General features: G+C 36.9%; 1 protein-coding gene across 1 annotated transcript in view; it reads left to right on the top strand.

The window, feature by feature from the left end:
• Nucleotides 1–23,684, top strand: part of RYK (receptor-like tyrosine kinase) — a 63,585-nt gene that overhangs the window by 13,797 nt on the left and 26,104 nt on the right. Inside the window, exons 4-9 of the mRNA XM_008576096.1 lie at nucleotides 1,183–1,236; nucleotides 5,266–5,410; nucleotides 11,089–11,189; nucleotides 14,523–14,648; nucleotides 17,738–17,824; nucleotides 21,818–21,887. Coding sequence (XP_008574318.1) covers nucleotides 1,183–1,236; nucleotides 5,266–5,410; nucleotides 11,089–11,189; nucleotides 14,523–14,648; nucleotides 17,738–17,824; nucleotides 21,818–21,887 — 583 coding nt within the window. The remainder of the gene's footprint in view (nucleotides 1–1,182; nucleotides 1,237–5,265; nucleotides 5,411–11,088; nucleotides 11,190–14,522; nucleotides 14,649–17,737; nucleotides 17,825–21,817; nucleotides 21,888–23,684) is intronic.

The raw sequence follows: 23,684 nt of genomic DNA, 5'->3' as shown, positions 1-23,684 counted from the left end.
TTGAATTAGTGCTGAATGTTATGAAGATACCTGAGGCCAGGAAGTGAGTTATAATGGCTAATGTCCAGATACATGCCAATAAAAAAGCTGTGCTGCGTTAGAGTAGACATCTTCAAAATGAAAAGTTAGCACCTTTTAACTTAAGTGTTTTTTATATATTTTTCAGTTGTAATGTGTTCAGTTGTATACCTACTTTCAGGTAATTTTAAAGCCAAAGGGGACTTCAGAGACTCTCTAGTCCGATCTAGTTGTTATACAATTGATATGAGGAGACTGGGCCCTAGATAGGCCCCTAAGCTTGCATCGCCAGTCAGTGAGGAGTGTAGAATGTTCAGTTCCTGATCTCCAGGGAGGTGGGCCGTGACTGTACCATGGTGCTTCATCTGTTACTCTTAAAGGCAGAATGATGGCCAAACGTGGTGTGGTCTGTGGATCCAACCAATGTTAATATCCATTAAGGTTAATCATCAACTGACATTCAGAATGATCCTATATTTTCATTCTTTCATATGTATGTGAAAATTAACACTAAAATTTCATGTTGGTGTAATTTTCTACACTGTCATAGACTTAAATTTACTATAGTACCACCCTCTTTATTTGGTGGTCATACTTTTGACCACCCCAATCATCCATTTCATGTTTATGACTATCACTTTAGTATGTGATCTTAATGTACCTATTTATCTGGTTTTCCAGCCTACTGTACTACAAAAACTGTGTGCAACAGAAAATGTATCTGTGCTTTGTGGCGTGTTAATAGGTGTTACAGGCAAGAAAAAGTTCCTTTACCGTATGAGGGTGTGAATTATGTACAGACAAGTTATGTTACTTCAGAACTCCTTAGAGCCTTTACGTTCTGCTAACATGCACTGTGAACCTCCAAAGAGACAATATAATATGTGGCTTCTTGAGTACAGAAATCCTTCCTCATTGAGCATCTATAAGTAACACTCTTTGGCTAACAGTGACATAGGCTATTGATTGGATAATTGTAGTGATTATCAGAATAGTAGTGTAGCTTTTGTTATCTTATAAATACCTTGTTACTTAATTCAGGCAAGGTAGAACACAAAACTATGTCAGAGAAAATTCAGAAAATGTAATTTTCCTTAAATGTGTTTAAGGATTTTCATGCAAAAGACTTTCTAAAGCATATTTTATCTCCTTTTTAAAATTCAGAACTTGAAGAAGTAAAAACTTCAGCCTTGGACAAAAACACTAGCAGAACTATTTGTAAGTATTACTGTATTATCTTTCTCCATATTAGGGGTGAGGAAATGGTTGATTGTGTATGAACATGATTGCATGAAGCTTGGAGGCTTTGTGGTTTCCAGTTTGTCAAATGATGACACCACGCTGTTTATTTCACTGTTGTTTTATAGGTTGCTATACATCACAGGTCAAATGGAACTATTAGAACATTGAATATTTTGAGAAGTAAAATTCATACTTATTTTATAACAAGTTAGCTAAAAAATATTTATGAGCAAGAATTTATATCCTGTCTTTTCGAGTGGTTATAATTACAGTATGAACATGAAATATGTGTAAAGTCTTTAAATATGAGCAGAGGGTCAGAAAATCTGACTTGTTGCCTGGACCTAACCCTTAGCGAATTTCATCCAGGTGAAAGTGCAAGCTCAAAGATATGTTACTTTTTAAATTTTTAAATTTTTTTGGCAGCTGGCTGGCACAGGGATCTGAACCCTTGACCTTGGTGTTATCAACACCTTGCTCTAACCAACTGAGCTAACAGGCCAGCCCAAAGACATGTTATTTAAACTTACAGAGAAGAAACTTAAAGTAGATTTTTACTTTTTGGTATTGGTTTTGTTTAGATACTATAACAGGCTTCATTTTCCCTTTTCTGACATGAACATATCATTGAGTCTTAAGCTTCCTGAGAGTGCTAATAGTCTTTTAAAGGGTAGTAGATTGTCTTCATCGAAGTAGACTTAAAAATTGGGATGGGTTGGGAGTTTCAAGTATACAAAAGTTCAGAATATGCTTTTAGGAACCCCGATGTGCCCATCACCCAACTTTCGTAATGATCAACATTTTGCCAGTGTTCTTCCACTGATTCCCTCCCCCTTTTTTTGCTTGGTTAGGGGTGGGGTAGAGTATTTTAAAACACATCCCAGGCATCATATCATTTCACCAATAAATATTTGTGTGGATCTCTTTTTAAAAAGCCTTTTAAAAAATGCAAAAACCAAAAAACCACAATCATTAAACACCTATTCACTTTGATATATCACATAAAAAAAATTAACAGCAATTCCATAAAAGCTTCTAATAGCTAGTCCATGTTCAAATTAACCTGATTGTCTCTAAAATATCTTTTTATAGTTTCTTCCCCCTGAATCAGGATCCAAATGAAGCCTACACACACTGCGTGTGGTTGATATGTATTGTATATTAATCAGAAACCACCTCCTCCTTTTCTTAGTATCATTTATTTATTGAAGAAATTGTGTCATTTGTTCCATAGACTTTCCCATATTCTGCATCCTCCCGGTGTCATTTAGCAGGTTTTTCTCTCTCCTATAAGCTGGTTGTTAGATTTCACACTTGATTACATTCAGGACCAACTCTTTCCACAAGCTTAGTTCATAGGTGGTCCCATGTGCTTCCTATTTTATCTTTTCATTACCACAGGATGCACAAAGTATCTGGAGGTCCCAAAGTAGACCTTTTTTGAAGGTAACATGATATACTGTCTACTTGATAAAATACTTCATTAGGACTTATCTCTGAGAAGAAAGGAAAAATATTTTTTTAAAATGTGCCTGCTCCCAAAGTTTACTTTTAAAATTCTGGTGATTTTTATCCATTTCTTTCATGCTAGTAGGATATTATGTCTCTCAAAGAGCAGTATTGCATGTTCTTGGCCTCTTTCTGTCTATCTCCTCCTTGCTCCCTCCCCTTCTCTGCGTTCCTGCTTATCAGTCCATTCAACATTTGTTGAGAGTCTGTGATGTGCCAGGTGGTATAACTGAAGCAGAGGATTAAACTATGAGCAAACAGACCCTGCCCTCAAGGGCTTGTAATATACCGGGATAGATGGACAGGCAATAGGCAGTGACAACATAGCATGGCAAGCTATGATAAGGCAAGCACGGGGGACTATGGGAACCCCAAAGAGGGCACATAACCTCCTCTGAGGTAGTGAGGGACAGCTTCTTGAGGAAAGTGACATCTCATCTGAGACCTGAAGGGTGACCAGGTGGTGGCAGGTGAAGTGTCAGAGTGAGGAGATGGGAACAGTCCATTGGCAAGCCTGGAAATTGAAGATGAGCTGGGTGCATGTGAGGTAGCCTCTGCTCTGCTTGGATAGCACTGCCAACATGCCTTGGGTTCTTTTTTACCTGACTCCTCGTAGGACTGAACAGCCCTCCCGTGGCACACAGTCATTCTTGAGGAATGTCATGGCTTCATTCAGACTTCAGCCCAGTCTAGCTGCCCTAGAAGCCATTTGGTCTTTTGCATTAATCTGTTGATTTATTGTTTGTTGATTTGCAGTTTGAATTTTAGAAAGCAATCTTATTCCCTTATTTGCATGTTTTTGAAAGCTATAACTACTATCATTTGTCCTGACCTATCCCCAGAACTCCAAATTTGTGAGTCAATTGGACATCTCCATGTGGATGTGTACTAGGTACTCCAAATTTAACTTGAGCAAAACTAAACTATTATTTCTCATTTCCTCGAACTTATTTATTTTTATCCCTGTAAAGGTATCATTTTTCAAGTAAGTTCTTAAGCCAAAATTTGATTCCTCTTTTTCTTTCTACCTTAGTTAGATCCATTAGCAAGGCCTGTTAACCAAATCCACCTACTTCTCATCTTCACTGGACACTCTTGTCCAAGCCACTGCTGTCTCTTCCTTGGACTGCTCTAGTAACCTTCTAACTCATTCCCTGCTTCTGCTCTTGCTCCCCTCCACAGCATTCTTCATACAGCATGCAGTCATTGATTTTTTTTAAGTGAACTATGTATGTCATTCCTTTATTTGAAACCTTGCAATGATTTCCCATCTCATTTAAGATAAACCATAAATTCCTCAGGTGTTATTCAGTAGAATTATGATATGAGCACCCATCATCAAAACTTACGTGAATCTCCAGTAACACCAGTTCTGCTTCTGTTTGTGTATCTTCCACTGTGCTCACTGGTATCATGTGTATCTTTGTTTCTGTGCGTCTTTTCAGTTTGCCTCTATGTATGTGCATATGTGTGTGTGTGTGTGTGTGTGTGAGAGAGAGAGAGAAAGAGAGAGAGATTGGGTTATGTTTCCTATTGCTGAGGATTTCTTTCTGTTTCTTTTGTAAATAATATAAAGCTGAATATTATTTTATTTAATGAACAGAGTCTTTAAAAACAGATAAGCAGAATAGTTTTTATTATGCTCAAAAGAGAAAAAGATTAAATGTTTATTGTTTTTCTAAACTTGTTTGTGGTCCCTCTGTTGTTCCTTCCTTCTCCTGTGAGTGGCCTTGGCAACCAAAAGATGTCTGATCCCTGTAATCAGACATCACTGTTGAGGAAATATGAAGAATCTAAAGATCTGTGCTGTCCAGGATAGTAGCCACTAGCTACATGTAGCTTTTTAACTTTAAATTAATTAAAATGAAATAAAATTAAAACTTCATTTCCTCAGTTGTATTAGCAGTGTTTCAGTGCTTTATAGCCAGAGGTGACCCGTGGCTACTGTGTTGGACAGCACACTATAGAACATTTCCCTCACTGCAGAAAGTTCTGTTGGACAGCGCTGCTATAGTGTATTTTATGCCCTGATATATTGTATATATACCATTTGTGAGTGACTCTTATACTCATTAGGCAAAAGTTCTATTTAAAACCTTTTTTTAGGGCCGGCCCGGTGGCACACTGGAGAGTGCGCCGCTTGGGAGCGTGGCAGCGCTCCCGCCGAGGGTTCGGATCCCATGTGGAGACCGGTTCCCACTCACTGGTTGAGCGCGGTGCGGGCGCAACACTGAGGGTTGCGATCCTGTTGCCGGTCAGTAAAAAAAAGACAAAAAAGGAAAAAATAAATAAATAAATAAAACCTTTTTAAAAAATTACCACAAACACATGAAAAAAATTGTGTGAACTTACGCCAATGTACTACTGGTAACTGATCTTATCAAAGAATGGGCACATGAAATGGAAATCTTTTTACATTTTTTACATATATTGGGTCACAAAGCCATTGGTCATATTTGTTTTAAAAGCTTAATATGCTTTTCATTTTTATTTCAGATGATCCTGTACATGCAGCTCCAACCACTTCTACGCGTGTGTTTTATATCAGTGTAGGGGTTTGTTGTGCAGTAATATTTCTTGTAGCAATAATATTAGCTGTTTTGCACCTTCATAGTATGAAAAGGATTGAACTGGATGACAGGTATTGTACATATTTTGGGAAGGAAAAAAATAAAAGCACTTATTTGCATATGCATGAGAGCCCCCCCATGCATACTGGTGCAGGAGGATGGAAGGAGGGAGGATGATTGAGCCCTAGCCAAAGGAAAAATAAGATGTCTTAGTCACTGCCTTTGTGTTTCTCTGATTTTTATTTTTATTTTTATTTTTTAAATTTGTAAAGTTAGGAATTACACTTTATTAGTTATTGGGGAAGAAGTAGAGATCATTTTTTCATCCTCTTTGACATGACTCCACTCCAGACTCCTATTATCTTTTTAAAATAGCCCTGTTTCTTCCTTCTAGTTCCTCCCTCCTTTATTCTGTCTGTCCATCCATCCATCTATCCATCCATCCACCCAGTAAATATTTATTGAGCACCTGCTGTGATTTAAACCATTGGTTCTCAACCTGGTTACACATTAGAGTCACAGGGAAGCTTTTACAGCGTACCAGTACTTGGATCCCACCTTCCAGAGATTCTGATATAATTAGTCTGGGATCTTGTCTGGGCATCAGTATCTTTTTTATTTTTATTTTTATTTTATTTATTTATTTATTTTTTGTCCTTTTTGTGAGCGGCCGCACCGCGCTCAGCCAGTGAGCGCACCGGCCATCCCTATATAGGATCCGAACCCGCAGCGGGAGCGCTGCTGCACTCCCAGCGCTGCTGCACTCCCAGCGCTGCACTCTCCCGAGTGTGCCACGGGCTCGGCCCTCTTTTTTTCCTTTTTTTTTTTGTCTTTTTTCGTGACCGGCAATGGGATCGCAACCCTCAGTGTCGCGCCTGCACCGAGCTCAACCAGTGAGCTGACCGGTCTCTATATGGGATCCGAACCCTCAGCGGGAGTGCCACCGCACTCCCAAGTGCCGCACTCTACCAAGTGCGCCACCGGGCCAGCCCACGGCCCTCTTTTTTAAAGCTTCCTGGGTGATTCTAATGTACAGCTAGTTTGAGATACACTGAGTTAGATATTACGCTAAGTGCTGAGAAGACAAAACAGGAAGATTTTGATAGGACTTTCAGAGAGAATACAAGTAGAGTTAGAGGGGTCACTGAAGAGCATGATATTTAGAAGTCAGTATTGACTACAACAAAAAAAACCTCATAAAAAACAAAAAAAGGAAGTCAGTGTTGATATACACAGAGAGTTGCATTTTCTTTGGGCCTTCATAGACTGGAGTTATGCAAGAACTTTTAGGCATATACCTCTGACTGCTGGAATAGTTACTAGCCATGAATTGATATTCTAGGTTTCTCTAGTTTTCAGGCTTTCTCTAGGTTTCTCTAGTTCTCAGGTTTCCAGACATTGCCTGAGTAAAAGCAACTTGATATTATCACTCATTTTCAGAGCATAGCCTAATAGTTAAAAGAGTGTGGACCCTGGAGCCAGACCATCTGTGTTGAAGTCTGGCTGTTCTACTTACTAGCTTTATGTCCTAGATAAAGTAAGTTATGCGGCCTCTCTGTGACTCCCTTTTCATCGTCTATAAATAAGAGTAGATATGGTGTGAGGTTTCAGTGAGATAATACTATAAGCTCTTAGAGCAGAGCCCTGCATATAGTAAGTTTGATTATTATGGTTTTTTTTTTTTTTTAGAAAGTTGCAATGTGCTAGTAATTATGGACAAATTTCTTGTTTAGCTCTTTCCTATCCTACTTGTGGTTATTTATCAATGCTAGGCAAGCTAATGGTGGTGACTGGAAAGTTGCCATCCAGCAATTTAATAGCATTTAAGGGACATCTGCTTCTTCTCTCTCTGCATAGGGGCCACAGAGACAACACTGTTACCATTCTGTTGAGTGTTTTCTGTTTGCCAGTACTGTATCAAGCCCTTTACATGTATTATCTTAATGCTCACAGCCACCTATGGGCATATTTACTCCTTGTCTTAAAGGTGAAAAACAGACTTGAAGAGATGAAATATCTTTTCCAGGATTGCACTGTTAGGACCAGGCAGAGCAGGAGGGACTCATCATTGCAGTAGCTGTAATAACACAGTATTGTTTGAAGCATTTCCCGTGTGCTTTACATTCATTAACTCCATTAATCCTCACAATAACCCTGTGAGGTTTGATGGAACCTGTAGCTTCATGGAATTCTTTGGATAGGGATGGTGGAGTGTTCTTCCATTCCAGGCACTCGGGAGCCAGAGTCCTGTTATAAACAGAGCTTCTTTAGAAGCAGAGAATAAAACTGCCTGAGATGTGCTTATGTCAAGGGCAGTTGGGGCCCATGTATGTGGCTTTCCCTGTTTCAAGGTTGCAGATTGATCTTTTCAGTCTCTTTGTTATGCCAGATGAGTCTATCCTGGAGAGGCAGAGCTTCCGTCCACATTCACCCTAAAGTCCTTCCACAAAGGGGTTGGTCTGCAGCATGTCCACACTGTAGTCTCTCTCTATTAGTTTGTGATTGTGGGAAAGTTCATTTCTCTTTTGTGGAATGCTTGAACTTGTTATTTGGCAGTATTTTCATTTTCCTCTTCTAGTTCCTGTTATCTCCACTACCCCACAATTCTTGCCATTACTGGTGACAAGATCCCTCTTTATTTCTCTTTGTTTCTATATCCAATGCCTAACAGAGTATCTGACACTCTGAGTAAGATACTGAATTCTATTCATTCTCCAGCTGAATGGAGAATGAATAGAAGGAGAAAAAAAACGTTTTATTATACCACAAATTCTTTGCCTTTTTCAGTATATGTCAACAGCTCATGTCTGAAGCAGCCATTCTATCTGGTTTATTTCTATTCCAGGGAAGTGTGGTTTTTCTCTATTCATTGATTGACTCAGTGTTTATTGAGGGCTGGCTGGGGCTCACTCGGGCCCACCTGGGGCTTATTGCGCCAAGCACTGGCTAATGTGCTGGGGAGGGAGGAGTGAACAGGCACTTTTCCTGTCCTCATGGAGCTTATAGTCTGCTTGGGTGAGACAGACGTTAAACAAGAAATCCCTGCTGGAACGTAGGCTGGCTTCCTGAGGGTAGGAATCTGTTGTGTTCACTGCTACATCCCCAGCACCCAGCACAGGACCTGGACTGTTGTAGACACTTAATAAATATTTGTTGAATAAATAAATAACATAGGAAAAGTACAAATTGTTATATTTGTTTTGAAGGAAAGTTATGATCTTTGCCCAAAGTCCTAACTTCATTTCAAAGCAGGGTTAGTATTTCTATAACTAATCTTACTTGCTTATGAAAATCAAACAAGATAATTTATTTAGACTAGTTTTAAACTGTTAAGTGGTAGCAAATATACATTTTAATCTCATTTTCCACATCCTGTGATGTAGCTATGTAGGTGTTGACTTTAGTGTCAGGGGTAGGTCCCCAACTGCTCCTTGCTTCTCTCATAACAGTTTTTTGGTTCCAAAGAAAGTTTGTTCTGATCACTTAGATAGTGCTTTGCTTATTGTAGGGATCCACTTAATGTCTGTTGAATGAATGAAAAATTGACATAGATGTACCCGTAACACCTTTGAAAAGACCTGTGCAGGCTTTTCAGAAATTCTGAGGTGGTACAAGACTGCCACCTACTGTTCAGTTAATGGAGAGAAGTAGGGTCTATGCATTTATTCAGCCATCAGTGATGATGGTTGTAGGTAATATTTAAGAAGTACTTTTACATATGTCATACAATTTGATCCTCACAAAAATCCTATGAGGTAGGTTTTCTTAATCCCATTTTATGGGTAAGTAAACTGAAGTCCTTTATTTCCTCCCTCTTTGAGGATGGCCATGCTTCTATGCCCTCCCCATTATTGAATACTAGACTTCTAACAACTTTGGTTTCTAATCTGATCCTTGAGTAGTAGTTAGAACTGCAGAAACAGTTGTCCTATAGTTCCTTATCATTCTAAGGATTGGGGATGTATACTATTCGTGATAATAAAAATAATTAATAATAATTTATAAATGTGTTTGAGGGCCAGGCACTGTCCTAAATGCTTTACTTGTATATTTTCCTGTAATCCTTTTAGCAGTCTTGTCAGGGAGTAGTAGTATGCTCCTTCTATCTATGAGGAATTTGAGGCTCCAGCGGAGTAGTTTACCTTAGGTCATACAGCTAGTAGTTGGTGGTGCTGGCAGTTCTGATGTCAAGGTTTATGTGTTCCATCTCTTTACTGTACTGCCCCATAACCACTTCATGTATAAACCCATATAGATCAATTCTTGAATAACTTCCAGCCTAAAAAGCTATTACAGAATTCTGGCCAAGTGATAGCCTGATGAACCATTGTTATATTCTCTTTGAGTTGCAAAGTATCTTCAGCAAAGTTTCTGGGGAATCAGGGCTTACTGTGGTGCCACAGGAAGAAGTAGATAACCATAATGATCGGCATCTTAAAGGAAGGCATGCTGAGTGGCATTTTCATTAGGCAAATATGTATCTTCAGATGTGTGGTTGTGCTGAACTAAATGGCTTGCATATAATAAGTGCTCTATCTTAATTTTTACTGTGACTTTTCAGAAGTGTAATAGCAGATAATAGTAGATTGTATTATTAGAGATAAAAAGGCTGCATAGGGACTTACCATGCTCATTGCCTGGATTTTATATATTTAGCATTTTTTAGATATATGTTTGGGCTCTTGAAATTAATAAAATACAAATTGATCTGTAAGTGTTGCTGATTACATAGCATCCCTTTGTCGTTATGTATTTTTTAAATCACAGTTTTTGAAAATGAAGAACTGTCATGTGGGAAGTGGTCAGTTAAAAGATTTTGCATGTTTAGGAAAGTTGGAGCCCCTGATTGGGCTCTGCTGATCCTGTAGCTAAGGGAGGCATGGAAGGACCGTCCTGCAATCTGGTTTCACACTTCATGCTGAATTTCTATGCTTCACATCTCCCCTGCTACAAAATTAACAAGGGCTGAGGCAGTGAGACTGGAACGTGCCCAGGGGTGACCTGGGACAGGGTTGCTACCCACTGAAAAGACAAAAGTACATGTTTGAGAAGCATTAGTTTGTAATAATCTTGAATACAGGGTTAGCAATTATTTGAGCCTACCATGTTCTGGGTCTCCTGTATTGTTTAGAGAATATGGTATAACATAATGCTTCGAGTACAAGAGATTTCTGAGAAGTTTGATAAATTCTAAAAAGGTGGGATTGTGGAAGTACAAGCAGCAAAATGTATGTAATTAAATAAACTTGAACTAGATATGATACTCCTTCCCAAGCTTTGAGCATGTTGGCACATTTGATTTGGTTTGATATTCCCTCATCTGTAGGCTATTTGATTTTGGACCATCATTAAAAGAGGCCTTTCTGCTCCTTTTCTAAAAAGCTGTCTAGTTGAATGGCACGAGCTCTTTTCTTGAGAAATGATCCATAGTTCCCTAACACAACACATCCTTATATGAGGTTGAAGACTGCTATCTGAGGTGTCCTAGTACCTACGTTTCTGAATAATTTTGATAAGATGAACTTGCTAGGTGATTTTAAGATAGGAATGAAGGAAAAAATAGAGCTGTACGTTCTGAAGCAGATTAAAATTTCAATATGGAACATTGTGATGGAGATCCATGCATTATTGTGATCTCCATCAGTATTTTAGGCTGGTTATAGTGGTGACATGCATTTTGTATGTATGGAAAAAGGAAATTTCTCATTGAACCTGACTTGTCAAATATTTCTCTGTTAATCGTTTTTAGCATCAGTGCCAGCAGTAGTTCCCAAGGGCTTTCGCAGCCATCCACCCAGACAACTCAGTATCTGAGAGCTGACACACCCAACAATGCAACTCCTATCACCAGTAAGAGTTAATTTAATTCTAAAGCCAATTTGTCTATATCTGTTTGTCAGTAGTCCTCTCTGGTTAGTGTACTTGTGGGATGTGTGTTCCATGTTGTGTCCATAGTATCTAACATGCACAAAATCAGGCACAATCTTCAGCTTTTGCTTTTTAGTGCATTAAAGGAAACATTTTAAAATTGGGGTATTGAAAACAAAATGTAAGTTTAATTGCTGGAATTGGTTTTGCTTTGGTGAGATTTCTGTAGGTTAATTATATTAAAAGAGCTACTAAAATCACTTTTATAGAAAATCGCAATGAAGATTTTCAGGTAGTTATGTGGAATAAGCCACTGAGCTGCATAAAGACAGAGACTTTGGATTTTAATGAACTGTCTGATAGTCTTATGGGCCATGGTAAAGGCTTTACATTGTTTTCTTATTATATGAAGCTAGCTACTATTGGGGAGTTGAGAGCATGGTATCAGATTTCCATTTTTTGAATAGGATTTTTTTTTTTTCCTCCTTTTTCTTTGTCTTTTTCCGTGTCCGGCAACGGATCACAACCCTCAGTGTTGCCCCCGTACCAGACCGGGACTGGCAACGGGATCGCAACCCTCGGTGCTGCCCCCGCGCCTTGCTCAGCCAGTGAGCGGGAACCGGTCTGTATGTGGGATCCGAACCCTCGGCGGGAGTGCCACCACGCTCTCAAGCGGCGCACTATAGCAGTGCGCCACCGGGCCGGCCCTGAATAGGATTTTGGTGAAAGTTTTCACACACTTTAACATGTAGATGTCTTGAAGAAAATAATCAGTCTTTTTCAATAATTATTAATCGACAAGTTATAATTATATATATTATGAGGTAAAATGTGACGTATATATATATACAATGTGGAATAAAATAATCATTCTTAGAATGTAATTTAGCTAAAATGAGGAATCAATTACCACACAAATAAGAAACAGCATAATCATCAGGATAAAGAGTAGGTCAGAGAACACAAGTCAGGGCTCATCTCAGTGGTGCCATTGATTAATTAGATCTTGTAGGCGATTAAATATTATCTTCCTTAGGCTGCCACTTACTCTTTAGTAATGCCCCTCTATCCAATGCCCTATTGTGGTCTTTCAATACTGTTTCCCATTTGACAGAGCCAGGATTCTTTGGAAAAATGGCTAAGGTCTAGGTCAGGAAATGAACAAAATGAACCTGGGTAATGTTGCTGAGCCAGACATCAAGGAAGCTGCTAAAAACTTGAAGAGTCCCACTGGCCTAAGATGGGACCATTTGAACATCAAAGGAAAAATGACTACAGTGGGTGGAAGCATAAAATGTATAAAAATCCACAAATTTGTATTGATACTTAAAAAAATTATTCATTATGAGGGTAACTAAGTCTCCAGTAATATCTTACTTTGACAACTGGCTGCATAAACTATATGTATTTCAGGGTAACTAGATAGTGCTGGTTGATGAGGGAAAATGTTTCTTTGCAGAGATTCCTGGCTAATAAACGTGGAAAGGATGATAGAATTAGAAAATCATATTTGTAATCCCTAATAACATATTTGACTCAGGAAAAGATTATCAGTGATCAAAACTCTAAGAACAAAGGGAAATGGGGAACTTTAGCATTGAGGGATCAGGTTTTCAACACCTGAATCCACTGATGGAACTTAGCATTAATAGAAGTGGGGCAACTAGATATGTGTACCCCAGGATGTGATATACGGTTCATGGAGTATTCTTATCTCCCCCTACCCCAACCCCCAAAAGTTAACCTGGATCTAATCAAGGTTGTAGAACTGACGTAGTTTACAGAAAATACAGGAGGAGAGGAACAAGTTAAATGATACTTGAAGAAGCAGACACTGGGCATTGTCCAGGATAACTGATCCAATTTCTTCAATAAGATGGTGGCAAGAAAAAGGAGGGGAGGAGGAGGTATTCTAGATTAAAAGAGTTTTAAGAGAAATCATAACAGCAGCTATTATCACCACTAACAAAAGAAAGAAATATATGCTCTTCAGGAAATACAATGATAGATGTGAAAGTAGTTGAAACTATTCAGAAAGGCACAGCATGGTTTTTAAGGTTTAGATGTCAAGCTTTGCTTATTGGAGTTGATTCTTAATTGTGGATATGACCTTAAACAGGTAGATAATTCAATTATTATAAATGCTAAAACTCCTGTTGTAAAGAAGTCAGTGGAAGTACATTTATTTATTTTTTTAAAATTTCAGTTGCTATCACTAAGAAATTAACCTGTTTTTAATTGTGGACATTACCTGAAGGAGTTAGATAATTCATTTATTATATATGCTAAAAACAAAATACTTTTTTTCAAAAGGTCAATAGAAATACATTTGTTTATAAATAAAAAAAGAAAAAGAAAGGGGCAGAAAAAATATTTGAAGACATAATGGCCAAGAATTTTCCAAGATACCAGAACACAACAGACTACAGATGCAAGAAGTTAAGAAAACTCCAGGCAGGGCTAAGCATACACAAACACATATACTCACACACCTAGATATGTCACAAACTGCTGATCAGTGGTTTCAGGTGTTGTCAGCCTATATCCATTAAGTTCTCCAAAGCCCTTCATGTAGTTCTTTTGGCAGCTATTTATGATCATCACCTAGATCCACTAATTCTTTAGATGGTTTTCTTTCCAATATCTTCCAAAGCTAATGAATCATTAGAGATGTCATTCCAATTTCCACTTGCTAGCACTGGATCTTTCTTTTATTCTAATATTTTTTTCTTGGAGGGAAAACTGTAATTTATGTCTATAGATTTTATTTTTGCTGTCATTGTATTAAGAATGAATGGGAATTAAGGAAGCTTAACAAATTTGAATCTCACAGTAGGAATACCAGAACAGTTAGAATGGTCATGTAGTTTTTTAAGAAAAGGTGTTTTTTTTCAAACGTCTCTTTATTTGAAAAGTTCTTTTGTTATGAGACTACATTAGGAATTCTTTTGGGAGAAGAACTATTCATAAGAGGAATTAAGTTCGTGAGTCAAACCTTGTTTCATTTGGCTGCAAGGCAATTGAAGTGGTGGTAATGGTAATGTTATTTTTAGGGTTCTTATTTTGATTCTGTAATCTAACATTTTGGGGTATTATTGTGGTAGGTGGGGAAGCATTTCTTTAAAGTTTAATGTGACCTTCATAATTAACTCTTCCAGTTCATGTATATGCTCTCCCAGTTCGTGTAAATCTTTTATGATTCACATATTCATTCATTTCTGTGACTTGAGTCCTGAGGTTCTAACTGAACTTGCTGACTCTAATACCGTAATAACGGTATTTATATTGCTTGGTTTGGCTTTGTTGGCTCCTCAGGTTATCCTACCTTGCGGATAGAGAAGAATGACTTGAGAAGTGTCACACTTTTGGAGGCCAAAGCCAAGGTGAAGGATATAGCAATATCCAGGGAGAGGATAACTCTAAAAGATGTACTGCAAGAAGGTATTTATTATCTCAAAATCAGTTTTTCAAGTAAGATTTAATGTTACCACTATAAACTCTTTTGTTTCAAATAATTTTTAAAACTTTATCTAATTTTGTGTCTAAATCACTGCATGGTTGATTTCTTTTAAAAAAATGATTTTTTATTTTCCTTTTTTTTAGACTTTAAAGTGCCTTATACAGCTATGTCTTGATTATACACATAATTAAGAATTATGCAATTCTTAATTTTCAAGTATATTAAAGCATATATATTAGTGTTTATTACCTTTAAAGGTATATTTTCTGTTTTGTTCTTATTTAGAATGATCACTACCTAGCAGGTCTCTGAAATATTCTAAGTCATTTTCACTCTGACATAATAGTGTTAAGGGTTCTCATGGGAAGAATGTGCTTTGGGATGGGCTTTGGAATTAGACCCAAGTTCTCATCCCATGATTTATTACAATACTATGTGACCTTGGAGAGGTTACATGTTTTAATTAACATTTTAAAAATGTGTGTTGCTTTCCAGTTTCCTCTTCTGTGAATTTGGACTGCATTGTCAGCTCTTAGACTATGAAGATTAGATTAAATGATGTACATTAAATGAACTAACACAATATTATGTGGTAGATATTAGTACCTGTCCTTTCCCCTCTTGCTAGTCTTTGCTTTCTTTTTTGAGTTTTTATATTGATTGGGAAGATGCTGAAAGAGGAGGACAGAAATTAATAATAAAATACTGCATTGAGCTCTTCAAGTTGTTAAACAGAGAGTTACCTTTTTACCTCTGCCATAATTCAGTTTGGAATGTTTTGATTCATATGAATCCTCCTGTATTCATTTGTTGGTTAGGATGCTTGTAGGTCAATCACAGCTAAGTGAAGGACTTAAACTGCCCCCAATAGCAAGTGGTAATTAATGGAAGCAGATTTTTTTTGTGTCTGTGTTGTATGATAAGAATGCCATTTGTTATGGTTGTCTGTTTTCTAAGCATAACTAGTTTTCAGATCTGTTTACAGTCTGAAGAGAGTAAGTAGATCAGGTAGCATTTCCTAAAGAATCAAAGGAATCAGAGACCAATGACTAAAGTTATATTTACAGTTTCTTTTGGTCTTTAAATGGAATAGAATAAGTAGCCTATTGTGATGGTATAATCTGAAGAAAAAAAAAATTCTGAACCTGTTAGAGTTTTCTTTGATCTTTTCAGGCTTATGGTAGTTTATTTTTAAATTCTGTTGATTTCAGAAAGAAAATATGGTAGCTAATTAACATTTTTAAAAAGTGGTCCTGTTCACTGGAAATCTGATAAATGTGAATCAAATAATAGTTACATGCCATTTTTCATTTATCAGATTGGGAAAAATTAAAAAGATAGGTAATATTTAGGCTGACAGGGATGTAAGCTCTCTTACACAATGCTGGTAGGAATCTGAGTTGCTATAACTTGTGGTAAAGTAATATTTGTACATATGTACTTTTGTGTACACATCCATAATAGTTTTGTTTTCAAGTATGTGTAAATCCATGGTTGGGGGTAATATTTAAAAATGGGACTAGGTACTGGGAGGAGGAGACAAAGTAGGAGTTTTTGCAGTGCTTCTGTGGGAGAGAGTGAAGAAGCTCAAGCAAGCAAGGTAAACTTGAATGGGGATAGAAGGGAAGACCTTTGTAGCTCTGACTGTGTATTGACTGGCGTGTTTGAAGATATTTACGCAGTTCTAAGCAAAGTGCCTTAAATAAAGGTTATCCAAAGCTTTTTCTGCCTTGAGCATCCAAGTTACTCTGTATCTCTGGGCCACAGTGAGACTTGATAGATGGGTACCAACAACTCCATCCAGCTCACAGACTGAAAGACATTAGAGCAAGCCTCTTTGTATGCAAGGTATCTGCAGCAACACGAAACTATTTGCAGGCGTATCTTAAATTGTGAAGGAAGGAAAGTAAAATTTTCCAGTGAGAAAGAGTAAAATGACATTAGTTTTCTTTTTTTTTCCTTTTTTGTCTTTTTTCGTGTCCGGCAACGGATTGCAACCCTCAGTGTCGCGCCCGTACCGGACCGGACCAGCAACGGGATCGCAACCCTCAGTGTTGCGCCCGCACCTCGCTCAGCCAGTGAACGGGAACCTGTCTGTATGTGGGATCCGAACCCTCGGTGGGAGCGCCACCGCGCTCCCAAGCAGCGCACTGTAGCAGTGCGCCACTGGGCCGGCTCCAAAATGACATTAGTTTTCAATGATCATATCCATTAGGGAAGTTTTTATCAGCAGTTGCAGAGTTACTAATAAAATCTGAATGGATTTTCATAGTTCATTTTTAACTAGTCCTTTTCCCCCACAAGTGTCATAACTTCTCTTACTGTAAGAGTTTTTAGGGACATTATTTACCAATGACCTGAGAGGCTAAGCGGCTTGTCTGAGGTCTAAATAATGAGTGATAGAAGGATCGGAATCCAGGACTATCTGAATCCAAGACTTACATCCCTTGGCTTTCCCTTGAAGCTACTTTTTTAAGCTCTGCAGCAGCAGGGAGGAGGGTCCATTTTCTCCTTTGTCATTGCTCTGAGGGCTATGTCTAGAAATTCGTAAATGCCTCTTTGGATACCCCATTACTAAGCTACAGTACTTTTTTTAAGCTCTGCAGCAGCAGGGAGGAGGGTCCATTTTCTCCTTTGTCATTGCTCTGAGGCTATGTCTAGAAATTCGTAAATGCCTCTTTGGATACCCCATTACTAAGCTACAGTACGCCTGGCTATATTATTAGTTTATTTAGGATAATTCAGAAATAATTCTCATATACTTAGTTTAGATAGTACTCCTGGCTATATTATTAGTTTATTTAGGATAATTCAGAAATAATTCTCATATACTTAGTTTAGATACGGTGTTTCTAAAAGCAAGTTAAGACATTTTGTGGTTACAAAGAACTTCTAACAGATATTAAAAACCAAAGATTTTGACCAAGTCTTTTTACTCTAGGGCTAGAGTAATGTTGTTGATCACATATGCCCTTGTTATGTTTGTCTCAAGTTATATTGTGTCAGAAAGTTTTGTACTATAATTTTATGAAGGTTATCATATAATCTCATTAATTATTTTTCCTTTTAGGTACTTTTGGGCGTATTTTTCATGGGATTTTAGTAGATGAAAAAGATCCAAATAAAGAAAAACAAGCATTTGTGAAAACAGTTAAAGGTAGGAATTTTTTTCTGTGCTATTTCCATAATTCTCTCCTGTGTAAAGTGGCTCATGCCAGCAAAAAGAGTCTCAATTCCTCAGTGTGTGATGGACCTTTAAATCAATCCATGTTAACTTAGCTCATATGATGCTAACTTTTTAGGAGATTTGGCTTGTTCTCATTAGGTATAGAAAATAGAAGTCTAATAAATTAAGGTGTTAGATATTTACCAGACATCTAGTTAAACTGCATCCACTTGAGTTCATTGTTGCTGTATCTAATGTTTTGTTTTTCCTAGGTTAAAATCCTTTGGTACCATCTCTTTGTCCCCCTTAGAAAACATTCTCGTTAGTTTTTCCTTCCCAATACTGAATATTAAAAAAAAATTAAAAAAAAATTTTTTTTTAATGATCCCAGTTGCTCAGTACCTGATGTGGATAGCTACTACTTACCTTTCACCAAACCCCCACCACTGCTTTTTTCTTTTATACGTAACGTTCCAGGAAAAATCCTTTGTGCGCGTGTGCATGTGTGCATTTCTTGATATATTTTTGTAGGTACAACCATAGCTGGAATTGCTGGGTGTGTACATTTAAAACTTTGATAGATATTGTCAGATTGTTCTCTGAAAAACGGCACTTATTTATATTTTCACGAACAGAATACCTGTTTTCACATATTCTTCTTTTGGGCCATCTTTTGAAATGTGACGCCCAATTTTTTTACTTACTGATTTATGTAAATTATCCAATTGAAGATTCTCTATCAAAATACTACAATATTTATATATGGCTTATTCTCTAATACTGGTAAATTAGTAAGACTTCTTAAAATATTAGAATTTTAATTACTTATAACTGATATTTGTAAAAGTTTAAATAATTCTTAGTTAAGTCTTTTACTTGCTCATTTTGGAAGTCAGAAAAATGTAATTTATAGGGTGCTTAATATCTGTCAGTATCTCTTATAGGTTGAGATGACAAGGTATAGTATCAGTGTCTGAAAAGCAAAGTTAGTACTTTGCAGAGATTGAGAGGAAGTTTGGTTTTATGAGTAGGCGGTGACAAAATTTTATGAGGTTTATGTGGTTAATTTATAAGAACTATATTTCTAAATTTACTTAGAAGACATTATGAAGGGCCATGTTTATTATTTCTAAATAATTGAATTATACCAATCTAACAAAAAAAATTTGGAATTTAATTGCTTTTAATTTAACAAAATTGCTGGTTTAAGGCCCACACACACACCCCTTTTATCTCTTGTAAACAAATGATTTAACTTACTATATTGTTCAGTATTTTATTTACTTACCCCTTCCCAGCCCCTAAAATACTTTTAAAGGTTAATATTTTAAGTTAGGTTCCAGTAGATTTTTTGAATAGTTTTGAATAGTTTTTGAATAGTTTTTCACATATTCTTTTTTGTAAATGTAAAATTTGAACCATAAGCTTAATAAAACAACTGACTTTTGTTACTCTTTCTCCATTTTTTAAGGAAACATTTCCCCTTAATTCCAATATTTCTTCTGGGGATTGTAAATGTTCTGTGGACTGTTTAGAACCAGGCTATCATTAATTTGTTCTGAATGAATTTTGAATTAACAAAAGAGGTTTCTGTACAGCATTTGGTTGATTTAGGGTTGGTGGAGGGGGTGTGTAGGAAATAGTAGTGATAAAACACAATGCAGATATTGGGACTGTTTCATGAGATAAGATTTCTCTTTCCGTATATACGTGAATTGTACTTGGTTGTTTGTTTCTGTGACTTACCACTGTAATTATAATGTTCTCTCTGAGCTGGACGGAAATAAGAGAAAGCACAGTGAGTCCTTAGCCAAGATATGGTCATGGTTTGCATGGGGGACAGAGAGGAAGTTGACTAGGGTACTTTATTCAAAATTGTTAGAGAACGCCACGTGATTATCTCTGAGATCTTTTCTTTTGGAATGTTATTTTTATTTTTTTAATTGAGGTTACACAGAGCTGACAAAGTTCTTGCACAAATCTGTATTCTTTGTTACACTCTACACAATTAGAAGTGCAATGTACAATGCAAAAAGTAAGTTTTTTAGAGAACAATGACCTTTGCCTTTAGGTATAAGCAGGAAATTGGATTTTGGCTTTTTAAAAAATTCATAATTTTGTGCAGAGACTTAATGAATATTCTAATATAAATTTCCAGAGATTGAAATTAGAAACCTGAATCTTACACAATGAATATTGTAAAATTGAATTCCAAAAAATAAATGAATCACTTTGGACTTATTGGTATTAAGTTTTTATTTTCTTTTATAAGTTGCTAAATTTGTGGAATTTTGGAAATAAGCAAATGTGTTTTTTTAAATCATGGCGTGCTTCCTTGTAATTTTTAGGAAGTAAATTATTTTATATACCTTTTTCAAATGTGTGCATATTGAAAATAGACCTTTCACTTTTTTGAAATTAAAAGACTAGGACTAGACTGGGAAAGAAATCCAGGAAAATGAGTTTTTTTAACTAAATGGATAATATTTTTTCCAGTTGAAAGTTTTCTTAGATTATCATCCAGTTTAAGGGTCCTTTCTTAATAGAATATGCTTATGAAATTTATGAACTTGGGGAAAAAAGATGTATAAAATGACACATCCCAAGATTACTTTTTTTTGTACTTGGGTCTCCTTACCACTTGAAGGGAAGGTAAACTCTTACAGAGTAGGTGGGGACCTCCAACTATTACTAGTTTTCCATCCTCAAAAGATCCTACCAGTCCCCAATAGTTCTGACCATAATTAGATTAGAAATTATGTAGGTTATAGAAAGTTATAAAGGCACATTCCGCCATTTACTAAATAATCCCAAATTTTAAGCAGTTTTTAGACAACTAGGGTTTACGCCAGCAGACACTGGTATGAAGCAACTTTTCCAAAGAAGTGCCAAGTGGTTCAAGTCTGCGGCTTTTTGTTCACCTATTGAGAAATTATCTGGAAAGGGAATAGTAATAGCAAGTAATGGGAGAGGGAGTGAGGCAAGGAGTGCGATTTCAATGGGTATGCTTGGGAGTAATTGAAATTTAAGATTTTTCAGCTTTGACAGCTCCACTTTTAAGAAGTGAATGTGACATAGTGAACTGGGCTTCATTATTGGTTCAACATTTTACTAGGTGGGGCTAGAATGTGGATCTTGGCTTTGCTGATCTTTTATATTTTTTTCTCCCTCTTATTGCATTGGTTAGAAGCTTTATAAATTATTGTTACTATTTTAACTGTTGACACAAAAATTAGTTATTGGGTTTTTTTTTTTAATTGACAAATAATAGTACGTGTTTATGGGGTACAGTGTGATATTTCAATTCATGTATACAATGTATAATGATCAAATCAGGGGAAATTAGCATATCTATCACCTAAAACATTTATCATTTCTTTGTGTTGGGAACGTTCAATATCCACTCTTCTAGTTATTTGAAATTATACAATAAATTATTGTTAACTATAGTTACCCTAAATTTCTGTAGGTAGCTGCACTTTTTGTCTCTTTTAATATGACGAGAAAATGGCATCTCCTAGTTTAATTTGCATTTCTTAGGAGTGAGGCTGAGAATCACTTTTTAATTTTGTTTGGCTATTTGTTCTTTCTTTACTAAGTAATTTATATGTTTATATCCTCTACCTCTTTCTCAGTTTTTTTCTGTGGATTTGTATGAGCTCTTTAAAGAGGGGGAAAAATCGAAATTAGCCCTTTATATGTCTATGTGTTGCAGATATTTTTCCAATCTTTTATTACTTTTTCTACTTTTTTGATGGATCTTTACTTAATTTCTAATTTTTGTGTAAAAACTTCTGTGAAAGTTGACATACTCAGTGAGACTATCTACTGCAATAGACCTTTATGCTAGGTCTTTTTAGATTTACCTGTAACTTATAATGAAAATTTACCTTATATTCCAAGATAATTATTTACTAATAGCAGAAAATATTAATGTCACATATATAATATTATCATTCAAGAGAATTTCTTTTCTTTATATAGATCAAGCTTCTGAAATTCAGGTGACGATGATGCTTACTGAAAGTTGTAAGCTGCGAGGTCTTCATCACAGGTGAGAGGAGAAATCACCAGCATTTCAGTGCTGAGCATGGCACCACTTTATGCTGCATTTTTATTTGAAGAACATTGGATTGAGTTCTGAACTGAAAGCTTTTTGGAATAGCTTAATTTTTTTTAATATAAAAATGAAATGCATGCTCATTGCATAAAATTTACAAACACAATGAAGTATAAAGAAGAAAATAAAAGAACAGTATGTAAGCCCACATCTGGATAATTATAACTAAGTTTTTCAGAAATAGTTTATACATATTTATATGCATATTTCCCCTTTAAAAAACAGGATGATAATATACATATGTTAAGGGTTATACAAGTATTGGAATATTTTAAAGCATTTTGAAATCCTTCCTTTGTACTCCTTTTTTCTACTGGAAGTTGTGAAAATAATTAATTTTCATTATAAGTTAAAATAGCTGTATAAATAAAAGGTATCAGTCTATTTTAATTATATCAAAGTGCTCATATCAAAGAACTCTTGAGCTATATCTGCTTGTAGTTTGACTTCTCCATTGGCCCAAGGATCCCTGGTGGTGGGGACTTTTTATGCTGAACACCTCACAGCTCTGTCTGCAAGAACACTCAGCAAGACTGAGAATTAGAGATAGTTCTTGTGTTGAGCCCACAGAGCCTACCCTTCCTCTCCACCTTCTTCTCTACAGCACCTCCTTCTACACACATCCACTCTTCTTAGAGATCCCAGACCTCCTTCTTTATCCTCCTTTTCTTTATAAAACTGGTAGAATGAAGAGCAGCCATTTGTACTTTGAAACATTTTCAAGTAGTTCATTACTTCTACTGAGGGTTATTAATCCTCTGGTAGTAGAACAAAAGATTCCAGCAAACTTATTGTGCTTAGATAAAATGCCTTTAACTCTGCTAAATGAATTTCAGTCACGAAGAAAGGAACAGAGAAATAAGCTTTGGGGGGTTAAAGATATTGGGCAACTCTTCATATTCACCCTGAAATCATGGTATGCCCAGGTTAATCCTGAATGTAAACCTGCAGTCATTTTAGCGTGCATGGAAGTTATTGGAAAGGAGACTCTGTAATCTCCCCTGTACATCTCCATGCTCCCTTGGGAGGGAATGTCTAATGATTCAGGGGAAATCAAAAGGGTTTTGGAATCAGATGAAGATCTGAATGTTTCTCTCCATGTACTTGCTGTTTGTCCTTGGCCAGATACCTAACCTTTCTCCCCTGACATGGGGGGTTTTTTTTTGCTTATAAAGTGAGATTAATAATCACTGCTACTCTGGCTGTAATGCAAGCAGAAGCCTTATAGAGAGGTTGCCTCTTATAGCTATACTTTCCTCATTTTTCCAACTCTTCAGGGTCAGTGCTTTCCTTGTTAGTAACTCCTGCAAACGCTGAGGGAAGCCCACAGCTTTGCCACTTGTGCAGTGGTGTCATGCCAGATTATAGCTGTGCTTTTTTTTTTTTTTTTTTTTTTTTTCCGTGTCCGGCAACGGATCGCAACCCTCAGTGTTGCCCCCGTACCGGACCGGGACTGGCAACGGGATCGCAGCCCTCGGTGTTGCCCCCGCGCCTCGCTCAGCCAGTGAGCGGGAACCGGTCTGTATGTGGGATCCGACCCCGCAGCGGGAGCGCCGCCGCGCTTCCCAAGCGGCGCACTATAGCAGTGCGCCACCGGGCCGGCCCTAGCTGTGCTTTTAAAAATAATACATGCTCAGTTGCGACAATTTTAATACAGAAAAGGGAGGTAGAAATTATCTATAGTCCCACAATGCAAAGACAACTCTTAACTCTTGGCATATTTCTATGCAG

Source organism: Galeopterus variegatus, unplaced genomic scaffold, assembly GCF_000696425.1.
Source record: "Galeopterus variegatus unplaced genomic scaffold, G_variegatus-3.0.2 Scaffold1287, whole genome shotgun sequence".
Lineage (NCBI taxonomy): Eukaryota > Metazoa > Chordata > Mammalia > Dermoptera > Cynocephalidae > Galeopterus > Galeopterus variegatus.
The sequence above is the reverse complement of the archived record's forward strand: the minus strand, read 5'-3'. Positions and strand labels throughout refer to the sequence as shown.